The sequence below is a fragment of the Elephantulus edwardii genome, unplaced genomic scaffold, assembly GCF_000299155.1.
Source record: "Elephantulus edwardii isolate Elephantulus edwardi_28Jun2011 unplaced genomic scaffold, EleEdw1.0 scaffold00126, whole genome shotgun sequence".
Taxonomy (NCBI): Eukaryota; Metazoa; Chordata; class Mammalia; order Macroscelidea; family Macroscelididae; genus Elephantulus; species Elephantulus edwardii.
In genome coordinates, this window is record NW_006399876.1 from 4,749,227 (window position 1) to 4,768,291 (window position 19,065).

The 19,065-nt window shown below is 52.6% G+C and overlaps 1 protein-coding gene across 1 annotated transcript in view; it reads right to left on the reverse strand.

Moving 5' to 3' along the window:
- The window catches only part of ANO1 (anoctamin 1, calcium activated chloride channel), a 110,773-nt gene that overhangs the window by 18,325 nt on the left and 73,383 nt on the right, over positions 1-19,065 (reverse strand). The window contains exons 16-21 of the mRNA XM_006893227.1: positions 18,462-18,536; positions 10,611-10,812; positions 7,372-7,483; positions 6,287-6,344; positions 3,014-3,114; positions 202-347 (exon numbers count right to left, since the gene is read on the reverse strand). Of these exons, the coding sequence (XP_006893289.1) occupies positions 202-347; positions 3,014-3,114; positions 6,287-6,344; positions 7,372-7,483; positions 10,611-10,812; positions 18,462-18,536 (694 nt within the window). The remainder of the gene's footprint in view (positions 1-201; positions 348-3,013; positions 3,115-6,286; positions 6,345-7,371; positions 7,484-10,610; positions 10,813-18,461; positions 18,537-19,065) is intronic.

The window sequence follows — 19,065 nt, forward strand, 5'->3', positions numbered from 1 at the left end:
TGGCAGGCCCTCCGTGAGGGGCCCTGCTCACTCACTCATCTCTATGTACTCGGGGGGCTGTGACGGGTGGACAGCCCACACCTGGCAGGCCCTCCCTCTGTGAGGGGCCCGCTCACTCACTCATCTCTATGTACTCGGGGGGCTGTGACGGGTGGACAGCCCACACCTGGCAGGCCCTCTAGGAGGGGCCCGCTCACTCACTCATCTCCATGTACTCGGGGGTGAGGCCCGCGAAGGGCTCCAGATTGTAGTCCACCTCGTAGCGCTGCTTCTTCTTCATGTACTCCTCGCGGTCCGAGGCACGGCGCCGCTTCAACTTCAGGTAGCGGATCAGCTTCTTCATTTTGCTGGAAGCAGAGTGAGCCTGTGTCAGCCAGGCAGGAAAGCCCAGGGGCTCCCGTGTCCCCCTCCCCAGGCACCCCTGAAACGGCAATCGATCTCTTCACGCATCACCATTGATGACATTGGTACTGATATCAGTGTTAGAAGGGGCTAGTCCCTGGAAAAAGACATCAGGCTTGGGAAAGCGGCGGGTCAGCAACGGAGGGGCAGACGCTCAGTGAGATAGACTGACACAGTGACTGCGGCCACGCCACGGGCTCACGTACGGCAGGGAGGATGAGGAGAGCACGGGGCAGGGCTCAGGGCTGCTGCTCAGAGTCGCTATGAGTCGTACTCGACTCCACGGCACCTAACAACACACTGATGGTGTCATTTGTCCTGCCCCCCAAATAACCAGAGTCAGTGCTTGCTAGCCACTTAGGGACACTGAGGCACCAAGGCCACGGCCAGCAGAGTGAGTTCTGGTGCACGCGGAGCCTGCAGGACAGAGAGCCGCCCTGGGGAGCTGCCAAAGCTCTAGTCATTTTTCTTTTTTGAGTGGCTGGGGGGCTTGAACTGCTGACCTTTTGATAGGAGCTAAGTGCTTTAACCACTGAAGTACCAGGTCTCCTGGCTGAGGCTCAAGGAGCAGGCCCAGCTCTGGGGCAGTGGGTGGAGGTGGGCAGCAATGGAACAGGGCCGTGCCCATGCCGGACTTTTGGGGAGCAGCGTGATAGGGTGTCTGGAAACAGTCCAACAGCCCCACTTTTCAAAGCTTCTGTGAGGGTCAGGGCCTGGATTCTCAAAGGCCAATAAGGTAAGGAAGAAGAGCACCCCAATACTCCATTTGGCATCTCCAGGAAGTAGGCACACGAGTTTAGGGGTATCTGGTGCTTCCCTGCACCCTCAGCTAGCTGATTTGGGACCCAGGATTCACTGGTCCTTTCCCCTCTGTCTCTGGAAGACTGTACCACCTTTGCCATCTCCCTGTTCCTGCGCCCACCCCCTGCCCGGATGAGAACCAGTAGGACCTGGCCTTGTGGCCAGCTGGTGAGGAGGGGCACAGAGAGGAGGGTCTGTAATGGGGATGACCAACTCCTGGACTGTGTACTGAGGGAGGCTGTACCACCTTGAGGGTGTGTTCTGGGGTGAGTCACCCTAAGGTGGATGGAGGAATGTAAGGAGGATGTGCATTAGAGAGGGTCTCTGTTGGGTGGATGGATGTATGTGTGGAGGCTGCACCCTGGGAAGGCCACGCCTGTGGGGAAGCTATGCCTCAGTTCAGGTCTCCTTGGGTAGAAGGGGCATGTGGGGAGAGTGTACCTCAGTGAGGGTCTCTTCAGGGAGATGGGGGCTTGTGGGGAGGGGTTGCTCCTAGGAAGGTCTCCCTCTGGTGGATGGACATGGCTGAGGCTGTGTGTGTGGGGAGGCTGTGTGTGCAGGGAGGATGTGTGTGTGTGGAGGCTGTGTGTGAGGGGAGTCTGGGTGTGGGGAGGCTGTGTGTGCGGGGAGGCTGTGCATGTGGGGAGGCTGTGTTGAGGGGAGGCTGTGGCTCAGGGAGGCTGTGTTGAGGGGAAGCTGTGCATGTGGGGAGGCTGTGCATGTGGGGAGGCTGTGGCTCAGGGAGGCTGTGTGTGAGGGGAGGCTGTGTGTGTGGAGGCTGTGTGTGTGAGGAGGCTGTGTGTGCGGGGAGGCTGTGTGTGCGGGGAGGCTGTGTGTGCGGGGAGGCTGAGAGGGGAGGCTGTGTGTGTGGAGGCTGTGTGTGAGGGGAGGCTGTGTGTGTGTATGGAGGCTGTGTGTGTGGAGGCTGTGTGTGTGGAGGCTGTGTGTGTGTGGAGGCTGTGTGTGCAGGGAGGCTGTGCATGTGGGGAGGCTGTGTGTGAGGAGGCTGTGTGTGCAGGGAGGCTGTGCACATGGGGAGGCTGTGGCTCAGGGAGGCTGTGTGTGAGGGGAGGCTGTGCATGTGGGGAGGCTGTGTGTGTGGGTAGGCTGTGTGTGCAGGGAGGCTGTGTGTGCAGGGAGGCTGTGTGTGTGCGTGTGGAGTCTGGGTGTGGGGAGGCTGTGTGTGTGTGGAGGCTGTGTGTGCGGGGAGGCTGTGCATGTGGGGAGGCTGTGTGTGAGGGGAGTCTGGGTATGGGGAGGCTGTGTGTGGAGAGGCTGTGTGTGCAGGTAGGCTGTGTGTGTGGAGGCTGTGTGTGTGGGGAGGCTGTGCGTGTGGGGAGGCTGCAGCTCAGGGAGGCTGTGGCTCAGGGAGGCTGTGTATGTCGGGAGGCTGTGGCTCAGGGAGGCTGTGTTGAGGGGAGGTTGTGCATGTGGGGAGGCTGTGGCTTAGGGAGGCTGTGTGTGAGGGGAGGCTGTGCATGTGGGGAGGCTGTGTTGAGGGGAGGCTGCAGCTCAGGGAGGCTGTGGCTCAGGGAGGCTGTGTTGAGGGGAGGCTGTGCGTGTGGGGAGGCTGTGCATGTGGGGAGGCTGTGTGTGTGTGTGGGCTGTGCATGTGGGGAGGCTGTGTGTGCGGGGAGGCTGTGTGTGTGTGGAGGCTGTGTGTGTGTGTAGGCTATGTGTGTGTAGAGGCTGTGTTGAGGGGAGGCTGTGCGTGTGGGGAGGCTGTGCGTGTGGGGAGGCTGTGGCTCAGGGAGGCTGTGGCTCAGGGAGGCTGTGGCTCAGGGAGGCCGATGTGGGAGTGCAGACTCACGGGATGCCGATCTCGAAGAGGTTGTTCTGGATGAGCTGCTTGCCCAGCATGATAATGCTGAGTTGAATGCAGAGCTCCATCAGACAGCCGCCTGGTGCACACTGCAAACAAAGAGCCAGTCAGCGTCCGCCCGGCTGACCAGGGAGGCTCTGGCCCGCCTGGGGGGGGGGTGTCCCAGAGTCCTGATCTGGGAATGGGACCTTTCTCTGCAGGTGGAATTGCATCAACATGACCTCAGACTGCACTTATGTGCCAGCGAGTCCATTCTGACGTATGCCCACCAACGGGGCAGAGCAGAACTGCCTGAAGGTGTCCAATGCTGGCCTCAGTTTTCTTCCACCAAGTGGTGGGTGGGTTAGAATCTCCAACCCTTCAGTTACTGCCCAATGCTTGACATCTGCACCACCAGGGCTCCTTCTTCCTGGAGAAGGTGGCCCTGACTGCTGAGGGAGATTTGGGACAGAGACACAGAGACACAGGAAAGATGACAAGAGCGACAGTGGAAGCAGTGCTGCCGTGGGCCCAGGACCACAGGCACAAACCAGAAGCAGCGAGGAAGGACCACCCTTGGGCCTGTGCGGGGACGTGGCCCTCCCAACTCCTCCATCTCAGCCCTGATCTGATGTAATGGGTGTTGTAAGAACGCAGAGAGATGCACACCCATGTTTATTGCTGCGCTAGTCACAAAAGCAGAGATGGAAGCAAACCAAGTGCCCATCAACAGATGAATGGATAGAAAGAGTATGGTATATATAGATCCACATAGTGGAATACTACACAGCACTGAAAAACAAGGAACTCATAAAATATTACACAACATGGGCTACCCTCAAGGACATTATGCTGAGTGAAATACCTCAGTCACAAAAGGACAAATACTGCATAACACTGCTGTTATAAAACAGGACTGACATGGGGGCTGGGGGGAAAGTAAGAAAAGAGGGGGTGAATAATGAACACTATATTGGAACAGATAAAGGAAAGAATTATTTAAAAGGAATATGTGATCAGCATTATACGTATGACAATGGCACATTGCGAAGAGGACGGGGAGGGGGAGGGGAGGTAGCATTGTAACAATGAATGAATAAGAATAATAATAATAACAATAACAATAATAATAATAATAATAATAATAATAAAAACGTGAACTGGGGAAGGGGGAAGGGAGGGAGAGGTGGTAAAATATGAAAACTATGAATAAATGAAAATTGAACTCTTATGTAAACTTTCATTAAAATCACAAAAAAAAAGGCAGCTCTGGTGGCCTAGTGGCAAGAAGCTGCACTGCAATCCCAGAGGTGCACGGTTCGAATCCACCAGATGTTCTGCTGGAGAAGGAGGGACAATCTCCTCCTGTGCCAGTCAGATCTGATTTGACGGTACACACACAAAAAATAATAATTAAAAAAGAAGGGAAAAAAAGGAACACAGCGAGACACAAAGGGAAGACACGAGCAGAGACAGGAGGAGTGCAGCCACAAGCCAGGACCCATGGGGCCCCAGCAGGTGGGAAAGGCGGGGAGAGGCAGGAAGGACCCCACAACAGCCTGCAGATGGTATGGCCCTGCCAACACACTGGCTTTGCTGTCTAGCTTCTGGACTAGTAAGCGAGTAAAGTTACTGTTTTTTTCGGCCCCCAGCATGTAGCATGTTGTCACAGCAGCCACAGAGAACTCACAAACCTTGCTCACAGGCCTCCTGGACAAGAAGGGGCCTCAACCAGGGCCCAGAGGGGCGAGCACTCTGCTAGGGAATGGGCACTGGTGGGGCTAGAACTCAGGCCTTCTTCCTCCAGGGCCAGTGCCCATCCTGTGTGCCCCAATGCCCACCCAAAAGTCTGCACTGTCGCAGTGAACTGAGGTACACCTGGCTGGGAAGGTGAGGCAGTGCTCCAGCTTCCAGCCCCAAGGGTTTGTGCCCAGTGGGTCATGCAGCCCTTGGCTGGGGGTCAGGCACTCAAAAGGTCAAAGCCAGCCCTGGTGGCAGAGTCAGCAGGCAGGCTGTAAACTCAGCTCACCCCAGGAAAGGAGGGCATGGAAGCTGAGTGACCCCTGGAGCTGACCCAAGGCCTTCATGAGTTCTGAGCCAAACTCTTCAAAGAAGTCTTGGGGAGCTCTGGTGTCCTAGTGGCAAGAAGCTGCACTGTAATCCTAGAGGTACAATGTTCAAATCCACCAGGTGCTCTGCGGGAGGAGGGGCAATCTCCTCCTATACCAGTCAGATCCAATTTGATGGTACACACATACAAATAATAAAATTAAAAAATTAAAAAAAGAAGTCTCAGGGAGTATCAATTGCATAAAAAGCAAGGCTGCCCTTTCACTCTTATTCTGTTTTGCAAAGGCATTTATTTTGCAGCCCCTCCATCCTCCCAGAGTATGACAGGATGTCTTCTCAGAGGGCAAAGCCAGGCCAGGCAAGGGCACTCTGTGAACCTTTTATGAACACCTGCTACTGCTGCTGGGGCCCATGCTCTGGGATGTGCAGGGGTGGGCACTCAGCTGACCGCACCAGCAGCTGGATCACCCAGGACCTGAAGCCCATACCAACACTTTATATCATATTTTCTGATGAATTAGTCTGTAAATTGGAAATGCTGATCAGCTATTCTGAGACCTGAACCCTGGCTTGATCTGATGGTGGGGCCATGGGTTGTGGGACAGATAGCTGAGGAAATCCACGTCCCATGACTCAGAGGAAGAGGGTGCACTGGTGTCCAGGCCGGCTGTGGCCAAGCCACTGAACTGAAGGTAAATACCACTCGCCTTGGAAACCAGACACAGCCTCTTGTTTGAGGGCATGTCTGACTCACTGCTGCCCCGGGGGGTTCCACGGCTGTATGTCTTTATAGAAATACACTGTCTGTCTCTCCTGAGGAGCGGTGGGTGGGCTTGAACCCCCAGCTTAGCATCCCAAGGCTTTAGTCCCCATCTCTCCAGAGCTCCTCCATATTTAACGTTTATAGCACAAAGAGGCAGCCCAGTTCTGTCCCTTTCTCAGGAATTCATTTCAATCACTGAAGCACTCGGGGTTTTGGGGTGTGTGGGGAATTCCAAAATACAAAAGCCAGGATAAAATCGGGTGTTCCTCTTTTTCCTTCATTACCTCTGAGGAGACATTCCTCTTTTAGGAGAATTGGAAAATAAGATCAAAGCCCATCAGCCTGCCCCTCGTCTGACACTTTGTGGAGTTAGCCTGTCCCATGGTGACTCCCACCCTGAGTCGGGGAGGTGGGGGCAGCGGGTCAGGGGGCAGCAGAGTCCCAGTTACCTCCTCCATCCGGAAAGAGTGGAAAATGTACACGTAGTCTCCGGGGCGTCCCACGAACCTGTGGCGAGGGGTGGAAGTCAGGGGGCTGTGCTGGGCTCAGGGAGACCACCCAGGGGAGCCATGTGCTGGGTCGGTGCCCAGAGAGTGGACTTATGAGCCTTTCTTGGGGCCTGATTTAATCTGGAAAGACCACCACGGTGCTCTGAACGAGCCAAATGCTCATGTTTTCTTGCCAAGCTTGCGGGGGAGGGAGGAGATGTGTGGACTTCACAGGAGGCCCCCAGACTGTAAGGAATGCAGGAAGAGTCTGGGGAGGGGGGACTGCAGCATGGTGAGGCCTCAAGGGCTGCTTGGATACAGAATGCACTTGGCCATGAGACTCTGTTCTCCTTCGAAGGAATAGGGGCACAGGGCAACGCTGGGGACTGAGGTCAGCCTTGGGTGGGGGTGGGGACCATGGACAGGTTGGGGTGGGGGAACCTGACTGGGATAGGAGGGACTAGACTGGGGGTGTGTGGTTGAGGGCCATCGGCCCGGGACCATGCTGGGGACCTTGGACAAGCTGGAGACCTTGGATAGGCTGGGGTGCGGGCAGCTGGCACAGGAATGGACAGGCTGGATGGAAGCAGTGGTGGAGGAGGTCGTGTGGGTGAAGCCTAGGTGGCTTAGGCAGGCTGCCTCCCAGCTGTCTATGGGGTGCATAGAGTAAGGGTGCTGTGGGGATTCCTAGAACAGAGGGGGCCTGGGCCTCTGGGTGGGCAGAGGCATGGTGGGGTGGGATGCCATGGCAGCCCAGGTAAGCAGGTGTCCCTGAGCCTCCTGTGAGGTGGCTGGCAGCTGCACAGCATACACCTCACCCCTTTCTCATCAGGGGCACTCACCCTCTTGACTCCTTTGGCCACCCTGGGCACCCATAGTTGCTGTCAAGGGCCCCCTACTCTGGCCTTCTTGGGGGATCCTAGTGGATGTCTAGACTACACTGGGCTTGAAGGGTCCCCACTAGGACAGAGGTGCGGGTGCCTTTCCCAGGAACAGGAGGAGTTGATTGGGGTTGATTGGCATTCCAGCAATGACACGGTCCCTACCTGCCTTTGAAGAAAGCCACATAGAAGATTGGGGTGTAGGAGTTGACAAACTTGAGCAGGAATGCCTTGAAGATGAGTCTCTCTTCGAAGCTCTTCTCTGTCTTTGGGACCTCTGGAAGGAGAGGGGGGACAGGGGCATGCTGGCACCCATGGGGAAGCACCCACAGTGCAGTGACCAGCCTTGCCTTGCCCAGCCCTGACCCCTGTGAATAGGACGCTGTGTGGAAAGGCTGCTGCGTGTACGTGGGGTCATGGCTGACCGTCCAGCGGGCTTTCACGAGCAGTAAATCGCGTGGGAGGAGATGGCCCGTCTACCAAGGAGCAGCTGGTGGACTGGAACTGTGTGCTTTTGGGCTGGTAGCACAGCTCCATACCACCAAGCCGCCAAGGCTTCCTATTTGGCAGTAGGGCTTTTTCTTTTGTTCTCTTCATGGGCCCATCATGGAGCTGACCCTAACCCTAAGCCCTTATGAATGATGGAAAGGGCAGAAAGACATCAATGTAAGTAGGGGAAGTGGAGGGAGGGCAGGTGAAGCTGGGACAGACCCGGAGGGCTTCCTGCAGGAGTCACGCCTGAATGCAGGCTCCGCCCCTGCACCCAGGCTCCGCCCCTGCACCGTGAGGCATAAGGCGCTGCGTTGCTGCTCTTCAAGGAACAGCTGCACTATTGTTAGGACAGCTCTCCCTGCAGTGCTCGCTTGCTCACTCGGGAAGTACCGTAACCACTGGATTCGTGGGATTCCTCACTCATCTCGAGTGAACGCCTTCCCATTTCTCCACCACAACAGAGACTCTGCTTCCAGGTCTGGTTGGCTCCTGTCTCCCTCCTAACCCGACAGGACCTTCCTGCAGAATCCAAGCATTTTTTCAGGTCCAGTCCCTGAAGGGATGTTGTAATCACATGCCATCAAGTCGAGGACGACTTCCCAGCGACGCTGTGAACAACAGCTCTGAACCCTGTCTGATCCGGGGCCGTCCTCACCATCCTGGACATACCTGAGCCCATGGAGGCAGTCACTGTGTCAACCCATCTCGTTGAGGGTCTTCCTTTCTTTCGCTGACCCTCCACCTTTCCAAGCACGATGTCCTTCTCACTGACCTTCCACCTTTCCAAGCACGATGACCCTCTCCAAGGAAGTCTCTCCTAGCAGCATGCCCAAAGAGACACGAAGCTTTGTCTTCCCTGCCTCCAAGGAGCACTCTGGCTGCACCTTCTCCAAGACTATCTTTGATCTCTTGGCACTCTGTGATAGGGAGCCCAGTAAGTAGGGTATGGGCCAACCATGCACCCTTCTCAGTCCATAGTGAACGTTTTCACATTTTTTCCCCCAGCATCAAAGATTCAACGGGAAGGTCTGATAGGTATTGTCTCTCTCCCAACCTCATAGCACCTTCCTAGAGCCTCTTGTCAAACTGGAACCCCTGACAGGAACAGGGTGCCTAAGAGCAGGGGGGCCCGCGCTGAGCTCCATTGCTCTTAGCCATCAGTCTACTCACCAATGCAGGTTAGTAACCAAGCACTTCTCAGTGAAAACACTAGACTGGTGGGTGTTTAGAAATTAGGACCAAAGTCTTAATGTAGGAATCATTTCATTTCTTGAGATAGGACTACGCAGCATCCCGCAAGAGGCTCGAGTTTTTATTTGGTAAATCAAACGAAGGCAACAGCTTTACATCGTAAGGGGAGTGCAGGGCAGGGAGGAACTGTCAAACTACAAGCTTTCTTACCATCAGTTCCTAGCTGAACTTTTACTTCTTATCTCCTGCTACAATTTAAATCCTAGTTCCAAAGCACACTGTAAACATTTAGATGTGTGAAGGGAGGGTCTTGGGATTGATTGTAGATCAGGCCAATTCTAGTTGAATTGTTGAGATGAGAAAGCTGACCATTAATTTAAGAAGTGAAGGTTGAGTCAATGCTAATCTGCAGCCTCTGAAATATAAACAGTGCCTGTCTGGCTGAGGGGGCGTGTGAGCAGCTCAGACAATTTACAGGCAACTGTCAGAGAGCGGGCGAAGAGAACAAGTTTATTTTCACAAGTTAAAGGCAGAATCTCTGCATTCTTTGTGTTATAAACAGTCAAGACTTTTACAGCGAGGCTCTGTCTTTCTAGCCAGTTACAAACTTGCAAAGAAAACTTGCAGAAATTCTGTGCAAAGTTCTCAGCAAGAGAAAATTTAATCTGAGAGTAAGATTGAAGGTATAAAGGCATGACACCCGTGTATCTGTCTTGGTTACAAAACTAGTTAGAGTTTCTAGCTCCTGGTGGTCTAGTAGGTAAGGAGGTGCACTGCAAACCCAAAGGCAGGTGGTTCAAATCCACACACTGCTCCGCAGGAGAAAGATGGGCACACTCCTCCTCTGTGATTTGCAGCCTTTGAAAACTGCTGGAGGGTTTTCAACAGCACATAACAACAACAACAACTTCATTTATTACTGTTGGGTCAATTTTCTAGCCAACTGATAATTAAGGTGGGTTTTCCAAGACTAAGAACCTTCACCATGATCTTTGTAGACAAGAATAAGGTACTTAAAAAATATTACGCGATTCTTTTTCTAGGCTTGAAATTCTGATTCTCGTCTTCTTTGCTATTTGAATAGTAACATTTCAATTGAAAGAAAGAAAAAAAAAAAACCCAAACAAACCCAAACAACCCTGGTTTTCTGACTGGCGGGGGGGAGGGGGGGAAGTGCTGAATAGTTTTCTTCAGAAAGATAGAAATTAAAATCTTTGCTTAATTTTAAATGGAGTTTTATCTTAGAACTAAGTTAAATTACTCAGATATGCCAGCGCCCAGTTATTTGACACCCACAGAACAATCTGAAACGGTTCATTGCAGATTCGCAGGGAGAGATGCGTAAGCCCCGGCTTGCCCGCTCACTAGGTAATCCAACCTGGCGAGGACTGAGACGCAGCACGCTCCATTGAGCATTCACTGTGCTGGTGAGCAGTGAATGACGCAGGATGAGACACCCACCCTTCTCCTGGGGCAGCTGGTGGACTCAAACCACCTGCCTTAGGGATGGCAGCATGATGCCTTATGCACTGGGCCACCAGTGCGCCCTCTGCAGTGACAGCCAGGAGGAAGCTCTGTGCTTCTCACTGAGAGCAGGACATTGAGGCTCAAGAAGTTATCTCCACAGCCACAGGCATTCCCCCCTCTGGCTGCCTGATTCCAGGGCGCTGGGGCGCCCACCGTGCTTCCCAGGCACTGTCACCCCCAAAGTGGGCACTCACCAATCTTTGTGAGCCAGCGTGCTATGCAGCCGTAGACCTCGTCCAGCAGGATGATGACCACCAGGTTGATGATGACGGCAGTGGCCGTGACCGTGACACGGATGTTGGAGCGCACGGAGGGCGAGGAATTCACGGCCAAGGCGGCGGCCATGGAGATCCGGTAGATGATCACACCGAGGACAATGGCAAATGTCACCGCGATCTGTTGGCAGGAGGGGCACACTCTCAGTGGGTGAACCCCTGGTGGCCCCAGAACCACAGCATGGAATCAGCGCACTGGGGCCTTACCTGGACAGGCACACCCTAGGCGGGGCATCCCCATGGGGTACACTCTCGGTGGGGGACCCCCTCGTGGCCCCAAAGCCACAGCATGGAATCAGTGCACTGGGGCCTTACCTGGACAGGCACACTCTAGGTGGGGCATTCCCATGGGGTACACTCTCGGTGGGGGACCCCCTCATGGCCCCAGAGCCACAGCGTGGAATGAGCACACTGCAGCCTTACCTGGATGGCCCGTCCTGCCCTCTGCCCAGCTCTGCCCCTACCCTCCAGCCCTCCAGCTGACAGCAGATGCACCCCAAGCAAAGTTGGTGTCTTTTCAGGATCAGGCCGGTTGACACTGAGCGGACTGGGCCGCCTGGTGTCCACGTGTGTCAGACATGCTGTGCTGCATGGACTGCCTTCCATATGTTCTCAACTGATCTTACTCCTAGTCGTTGAGACTAGATTCCCAGCAGCATGCACTCCAGCTCCAGCCTCTCCAAGCACAGGCCAGTGACGCAGACTGTTGAGTTCTGCAGCCCCTTCACCCTCCTGTCCTCACTGTTCCTCCCCTTGATATACACTTAGCACTCATCAAGTTCCTGTCTATACTTCCCAGTTTCTCATGTCAATTTGAGCCCATAGACTCTTCTTTGAAGAAGTCATCAGGAGAAATTTTTAGAGATGTTCTGAGGACAATGGTTTCAAGAGTAAGGTTTCACTCAGCCTCCACAGCTCCAGAAAGTCTGGATTCCATTGCAGCTGAAAATTCTGTTTTTCATTTTTTCCCCTTTGATCAGGAGTCTTTTAAGAGGATTTTTTTCCTAAAAAATGTTCAGTAATAACAGCCAGACATCACCTCGTTCCAGTCTCGTGGCAAAGGAGGCAGTTGTTGGTGGAAGCAATTGGCCACCCATTCCAATCTCCTCCTTCTCCTGACCCCCTTCTCTCTCTGTTGCTTCACGTAAATGCTGCTGCGAGGTGCCAAGATCCTGATAGATCCTCCTTTGACCCTTGCTGGAGTGATTCTCCATGGTCACTTTGAGAGGAACAAATGCTCTGTCCCACCCAGGGTGTCCTGGGAAGGGAGAGGTGGTGGATGTGCGTGGTCAGCCCCTGAAGGTCTGCCTGGGAGAGGTGAGTGGTCCAGGACCCTTCAACCTGGGGTCTGTACAGACCCCGAGGGCAATTCCCTCATCTTGCCAAGCTCACCACTGGCCCGCAGCACCCTGTTAGGCCTGGGCTGTGGCTCCCAATGTCATGGGGTGCTGGCTTCAGGGACAAGCCTGTGACATGTTAAACGAATCATCCAGTTGTCTGAGCTCTCTCTTCAAAAGCCCTAATGGAATTGGGAAAGCCATTCCCCTGACCTGGGTGCGCAACCTTCCCAAATTCTCCCCACTGCGGGAGAACTGGCTAAGCAATCCACTACCGCTGAGCTGGTTCTGGCTCCCAGGGCCCCGGAGGACAGTGCCGCCCACAGAGTGCCCAAGGCTTAGTCTTCACTGACGCAGACCACCTCATCGTCCTTCCACGGGGAGGCTGGTGGGTTTGAACCACTGCCCTTATAGTTAGCAGCTGAATTCTTTAACCACTGTGCCACCAGGGCTCCTTTAACTTGTAAGATTCTTTCCCCCCCCTTTTTTTACTGACTTTTCAGTCACATATTTAGACAGACGCCCCCTTCCTTCCCGTCATTCCCACAAACATGTCCTGTACCAACTTATGAGTAGCATTTCTCATAAAATCTTATCAACCCGTCTTTTCAGAATTACCTTCCCTCCGCCTGTTCCAATGCCGTGTTCTTCACCTGTCCGTGCTCTTCCTGTTTTCCCTGTCTCTCCCTCCCCCACCCCAATTGCTCTCCATTCTTCTTGATTTTGTAACAGTGGCCTCATACTGCCCATGTCCCTTTGTGGCAGGGTTAACTCACTCAGCGTAATGTTCTTTAGACTCATCCATGTCGTACAGTGTAGACAAACTGGTACATCTATTGAGTGGAGTACTATGCAACACTGAAAACTGATGAGGATCTAGAGAGACACTACACAACTCGCAAGACTTACTCTCATTGCTGTCAAGTTGGAATCAACTCATAGTGGCCTTCCTGCAGGTTGTCAGAGTCTGCATGTCACAGAAGGAGATTGCCTATCTTTCTCCCAAGGAGCTGCTAGTGGATTCGAACCATCGGAGAAGGACCACCTTTAGATTATCAGGGCAACCCCCTGCTTGCTGATTCTGACTCACGTGACCCCACACATTACAGCTGTGCTCCTGGGATTCTCATGGCACCAAGGTTAAAGTGTTCTGCTGTTAATTCTGAGGTCAGCAGCTCAAACCAAGGAAGGCTGGTGACACAGTGATTATGTGCTTGGCTGCTAACTGAAAGGGAAGCCGTGAGAAAGGAGAAGGAGAAAAGGCCTGGAAATCTGTTCTGTAAAGATGAGAGCCTTGGCATCCCTATGGGGCACGTTTGCTTTGTCCTACCGGGACACCACAAATGGGACTCGGTGATACACAAGAGTAACTGTCTTTATGGAGTCAGATTGTCAGGCCTTTCTTCCAAGGTGCCACTGGGTGGATTTGAACCACTGACCTTTATGTCAGCAGTTGAAGGCAACTGCTTGTGGCACCACATTTAAGGTTAGATGAGAGACCAACGAGGTAGGTGTTCCTTCAAATATCAGCTGCATGTCACCGCGTGGAGGTGCCTAGTGTCTTGTGGTATTGCTCACATGAGGCCTGTCCGTGAGAGGGACGCATGGCCTCTGGGCAGCCCTGGAAGGGACAGGGCTGTGCTGTGTCTCTGGGCTGGTCTGCTGGTCTCTGAGGGAGGCCACAGCAGCCTCAGAAACCTCAAGGAAACTGCTTTAAACTCTGCTCCAGTAAATCGACTCCTGTGGTGACTAAGCCATGGCCACACCTGCAGGAAGGAGCCAGCAGCCCACACCACGCCCGAGGCAGCAGTGGGGAGGCTGGGACCCTCCCTGCCCGGGGCTTTCCTTGGAAAAATCACTAGAGCCTTCTAGAGCCAACTCCCTCCCTGGATGTCCCTGCCCGGCCTGGAGGCCAGCTCTGTCAGCCTCTACAGAAAAGCAGGCAGACCGGCCTGCGAGGTGACTCAGCAGGACACGGACTATGGCTGGTCATGCCCTGACCAGCCCCATCCTGGGTCAGAACTCCAGCTCAGGGCCAGGCTTAGGCTGGTCATCTCATTCACCGTCTCACCACGGTGGCTCACGACAGGCACATGCTCACTCAGTGCTCCTTGCTCAGCCAGCCTGCTGGGTGCATCTAGGGATGTTCAGCCCCCAGGCCAGGCTGTCTGTGGCAGGAGCTGACCAGCAGCGAGGGCAGAAGAGGACAGGCTCAGGTACCTCAGCGTTAGGAGGCTGGTGGTGCAGAGCTCTGGCCCCGTGGATGGCTGCGAACCCTAAGGCTTGTAGCTCTAAGTGGCCTGGCAGCACCGTGAGAACCGGGGGACTTACCCCCACAAAGACTGTTGTTTTAGGTGCCACTTCTGACTCACAAACCACACGTATGACGGGACAAGCCATTGCCTGGTTGGGGCAGCCTCACAGTCAGTCAGTGCTGCAGCCTTCGTGCCAATCCAGTTCCTGAAAGACTTTCTCTCTTTTGCTGACCAAGCATGGCCTCCTTTCCCAGGGCTAGTTCCTGCTAACAGTGTCCTGGTCACATGATAACCCCTGGAAACGTGTCCAAAGAGTGGGGTTCATGCCTCACCGTCCTCCCTGGTCAGGGGCGTCTGCCTGTGTCTCCCCCATGATGAAGATGTTCCTGTCTCTGGCAGCCATGCTATGTTTAATCGTAGCCAGCACTCACTCAAAGGCATCAATTGTCTTTGGTCTTTATTCATTGTCCAGTTTTGGCATGGATATGAGGTCGCTGAAAAGACCGTGGTCAGGGGCACCTTAATCCTCAAAGTGATACTTGGGCTTTTTAACAGAGATCCGAGGCAGGAGCGTTTCCAGGGCAACACTGTTTGCTTCCTTGCCTGCTGACTCCATGTTGTTGACTGCGGATCTAAGCAAAAGGAAATCTTCAACAATTTCCGTATATTCTGTTTATCACGGTGTTGGCACTGGCCCGGTTGTGAGGATATTTTGTTCTCTTGATAATGAGATAGCATCTGTACTGAAGGCTTTGATCTTCTGCGCTAAGGGCTTCAAATCCTCTTCAAGTTCAGCAAGCAAGGCTGCGTCATCTGTGTGTCTTAAGTTGTTGATGATTCTTCCTCCAACTCTGATGCCACATTTTTCTTCCCAGAGTCCAAGTTCTCCAGATTATGTGTTGGTGTACAGATTACTTTTCCCAGTTTAAACCATGAAGTATCTCCTCATTCTTTTCAATGACTCTTGGTCAACAGATAAGTCCTGCATGAGCACAATTAAGCTTATTAATGCAATCTTTATTATCTTCATGGTCGTCCACAATTTGTTATCATCCGGATAGTTGAATCCATCTGCTTAGGCAACAAAATTTTCTAGGATTATCTGTTTTCAGCCAAGATCCTTCTAACACTAGTAGTGATACCTCTCATTCCACGGTTCGGAATTAGGCTGGAATTTCTGGTAGTTCCCTTTGGATACATTATCATTGCAGCTATTTAAAAATTATCTTCAGCACAATTTTACTTGCATGTGATACTGTTTGATAATTTCCACATTCTTTTGGATCATTTTAGGATAGACATAAATATGGGCCTCTTCTCGTCATTCGGGCAGGTAGCTGTCTTCTAAATGTCTTAAATAGTTGAGTGGGCATCTCCAGTGTAGTCTCAGTTTATTGAAACATCTCAATTGGCATTGCATCAGTTCCAGAGTCTTGATTTTTGCCAGTCTTCAGTGCAGCTTGGACTTCTCCCTTCAATATCATTGGCTCTTGATTATATGTTACCTTCTGAAATAGTTGAAACATTGACTAATACTTTTTAGATATTGTTATGTGCCCACAAGTTGCTTGCAACTCATAGCAAAGCAACCCTATGTACAATAGCCCTGAACCCTGCTGAATCCTGTGCCAACCTTATTGTCTCTGACACATCTACCCCAGTCACTGTATCAATCCATCTCATTGAACATCTTCCTCTCCTGCACCATCCCTCCACCCTTCCAAGTATGATGTCCCTCCCCAAGGACTGGTCCCTCCTTGCAACAAGCCCAAAATATGGCACATGAAACCTCAGAATCCTTGTCTTCAAGGAGCAGCCTGGTTTCACCCTCTCTAAGATGAACTTGTTTGTTCTCCTAGCAGTCCAAGGTATATTCAGTATTCTTCTTCAACATCACAGCTCTAAGATATCAATTTTCTTTCTATCATACCTATTCATTGTCCAGATTTCTGTCTGATACATAGCAAGTAATTGTGAAGACTATGGCCTGGATCAGGCGCACCTTAGTCTCCAGCCTGACATTGCTGCTTTTTGTTACTCTGGAGAGGTTCCTGATGACAGACTTTCCTCAATGCAATACGTCTTTTGATTTTCTGGATGCTGGTACCAATAGTGTTGATTGTGGAGCGAAGAAAACTAAAGCTATTAAAAAAAAATCTCAATTTCTTCACTGTCTATCATGATGCTGCCAATCGGCCCAGTGGTGAGAATCTTTGTTTTCTTGATGTTGCACTTCAATCCATACTGAAGGCTGCAGTCCTTGACCTTCTGCAGCAAGCGCTTCAGGTCCTCCTCAGTTTCAGCAAGGAAGGCTGTGTCATTTGCATAATGCAGATTATTTATGAGCCTTCCTCCAATCCTGATGCCACATTCCTCCTCATAGAGCCCAGCCTCCTGGATGATCTGTTCTGCATATAGATTGAACAGGTATGGAGGTAGGACACATGCCTGGTGTACACTCTTTCCAATTTTGAACCATGCAGTGTTTCCTTGCTCTGTTCTGATGACTGCCTTCTGGTCCAAGTATATGTTTTTGTTAAGCACAATCAAATAATCTGGGACTTCCATTCTTCTCAGAGTTAGCCACAGTTTATTGTGATCCATCTAGTCAAATGCCTTTGCATACTCAATGATCAATGAAACACAGATAGAAGTTCCTCTGGTACTCCCTGCTTTCAGCCAAGATCCAACATCAATGCACCAATCTCACAGGGGAGTGGAGAGGAAGTGGGAGGACAGACGGGGTGGGAGGCCTGAGCCATCAACCAGAGTTGGATGGGGGCAGGGGATGGGTGATGCTGGAGGCTCAAGGAGAGAGAATTGAGCTGGATGCTGGCAGGGCGGGGCGAGGGTGAATGGGCCCAAGAGGTGGGTCCAGAGACCCACACCTGATCTGTTACCTGCATACTCTCATCAGCTCTCTTGAATAAAATGCTTATCTGTCGAATGTTGCTCTAAAGTGGAACACCTAGATTAAGACAGACTAGGGAGAAGGTCAGGCCATTCACTTCCGAAATAACAGGCTTTAGAAAACCCTGTGTTCAACAGAGCACAGTTAGACTAGACTAGCAGATATGGCACTGGAGACTGAGCTTTCGTATTGGGAATCACAGAGGAGGAGGAACAAACAGGAAGGTAGAGTGTGAGAACTATGAATATGGGGACTTTGGAGATCATTAAGGAAGAAATGGAAATTGTCAATTCCACCCACAGGACCTTCAGATTTTTTAACTTGAGCCTGCCGGTTTTTCTCCAGTTTGAGAAATGCTAAGTACGTTCTTCCCTTTCCGTTTTCTAACTCCGGATCATTGCACGTTCTGTTATAATTCTTTTCTTGAGCCCCCTCTGAATGAAGTCTTCTCTAGTCCTTCTGTTTCACAAAGTCCACCTGAGCAGGTGACTGTCCCGGACGCCCTCTGTGGGGCAGGTGTACTGTCAGACGGGGTTCTCTGAGTCAGGAGAGACTGGATGGTACCAGCAGGTCAGTTACAGCTGAGGTTTTAGCTGCGGTTTGAAGGCAGCAGGGCCGACAAGGCTGTGTCACAGCCTCTCAGTCACCTGTGAGAATTCATGTCTCAAATGTGTGTTACTTATTTGTTAAGTTTATTTTAAACTAAACTCCTCACTTTTGTCTTAAATAATGTTGCTGTAAGCTGTCATTTAATCAATCCTTGATTTGCAGAGATCTTGGGCACAAAGGAACGTGGTGTTGCCCAGCCCACACCATCCCCGGGATCTGGCATGGTCCCGTTTGCCAGAATCCATTCATTTCACATTGGATGGGTGACTTTTGGAATCAGATCACCCGGCCTTTCTTCCTAGTCAGCCTCCCTCTGGAAGCTCTGCTGAGACCTGTTGCCCTGACAGATGGTGGAGGCTGTGCCCAAGGGACATTGGCTGGGAGACCACCTGCACGCTACCCAGCGATGCTTTCCTGATGCATATGTAAGGAACTTGGCAACGCTCAGCGTCAAAGTGGTGTGCCAGAGGCCAGCTCAAGTAGCCCTGGGTGACTGGGACTCTGGCCCCTCACACAGCTTCAGGTCAGTGATGAGGTCTCTCTAGCCATCCAGGAAGGTGAGGAATCACCCTGGGTCCAGGTGAGCACAGTCCCGCGTCCCCCTTCCCACGGGTGTCCAAGACTCCTTTTCCTGGGTCCCCATCCCCACGAGGCTTACCATAAAGACAATGGAGACCAGGTTAGTGCAGTAAGCAGGGAATCTGTCTCGCCAGGTCAGCTTTACCTTGTCTGTCTGCAATGGGAAACAGGCTCTGGTCATTCAAGGGGCTGACACAGTGGAGACAAGGGTGTGTGTGTGCGTGTGTACAACATGGACAGGTGACGAGCACATGGTAGGGTCAGTCATCTGGGAAGACGCATGGGGCTGGACGGCCCAGGAGGTGTGGCCACCCGGCTATAGGCAGGGCCGTGGCTGACCTTTGCGTGTGGGTACTACCAGTGGGGACACTTCCTGCAGATGTGCGGGCTCGCACCCAGGGGAAGACCGCGTGTGCAGAAGCCACGTCTAAGGGTGAGTCTTCCTTCTGAGATGAGAAGACCTAGGACGTGGTACCCGACCACTCAGACCACGCTCTCTTCTTCCCCTATGTGGGCTGCTGCAGGGGCCTCGCACTATGTCTCCAATGACTGGTCACAGGGCCACAAGGGACATGTGACACTAAGCCACAGGGCCATGAGGGACGGGGCTCCAGGAGAGCATGGTGTGAGGGAGCCTCGGGTAGAGGTCACTAAGGTGGAATGTCTCAAGAGGGGGGAGGTGG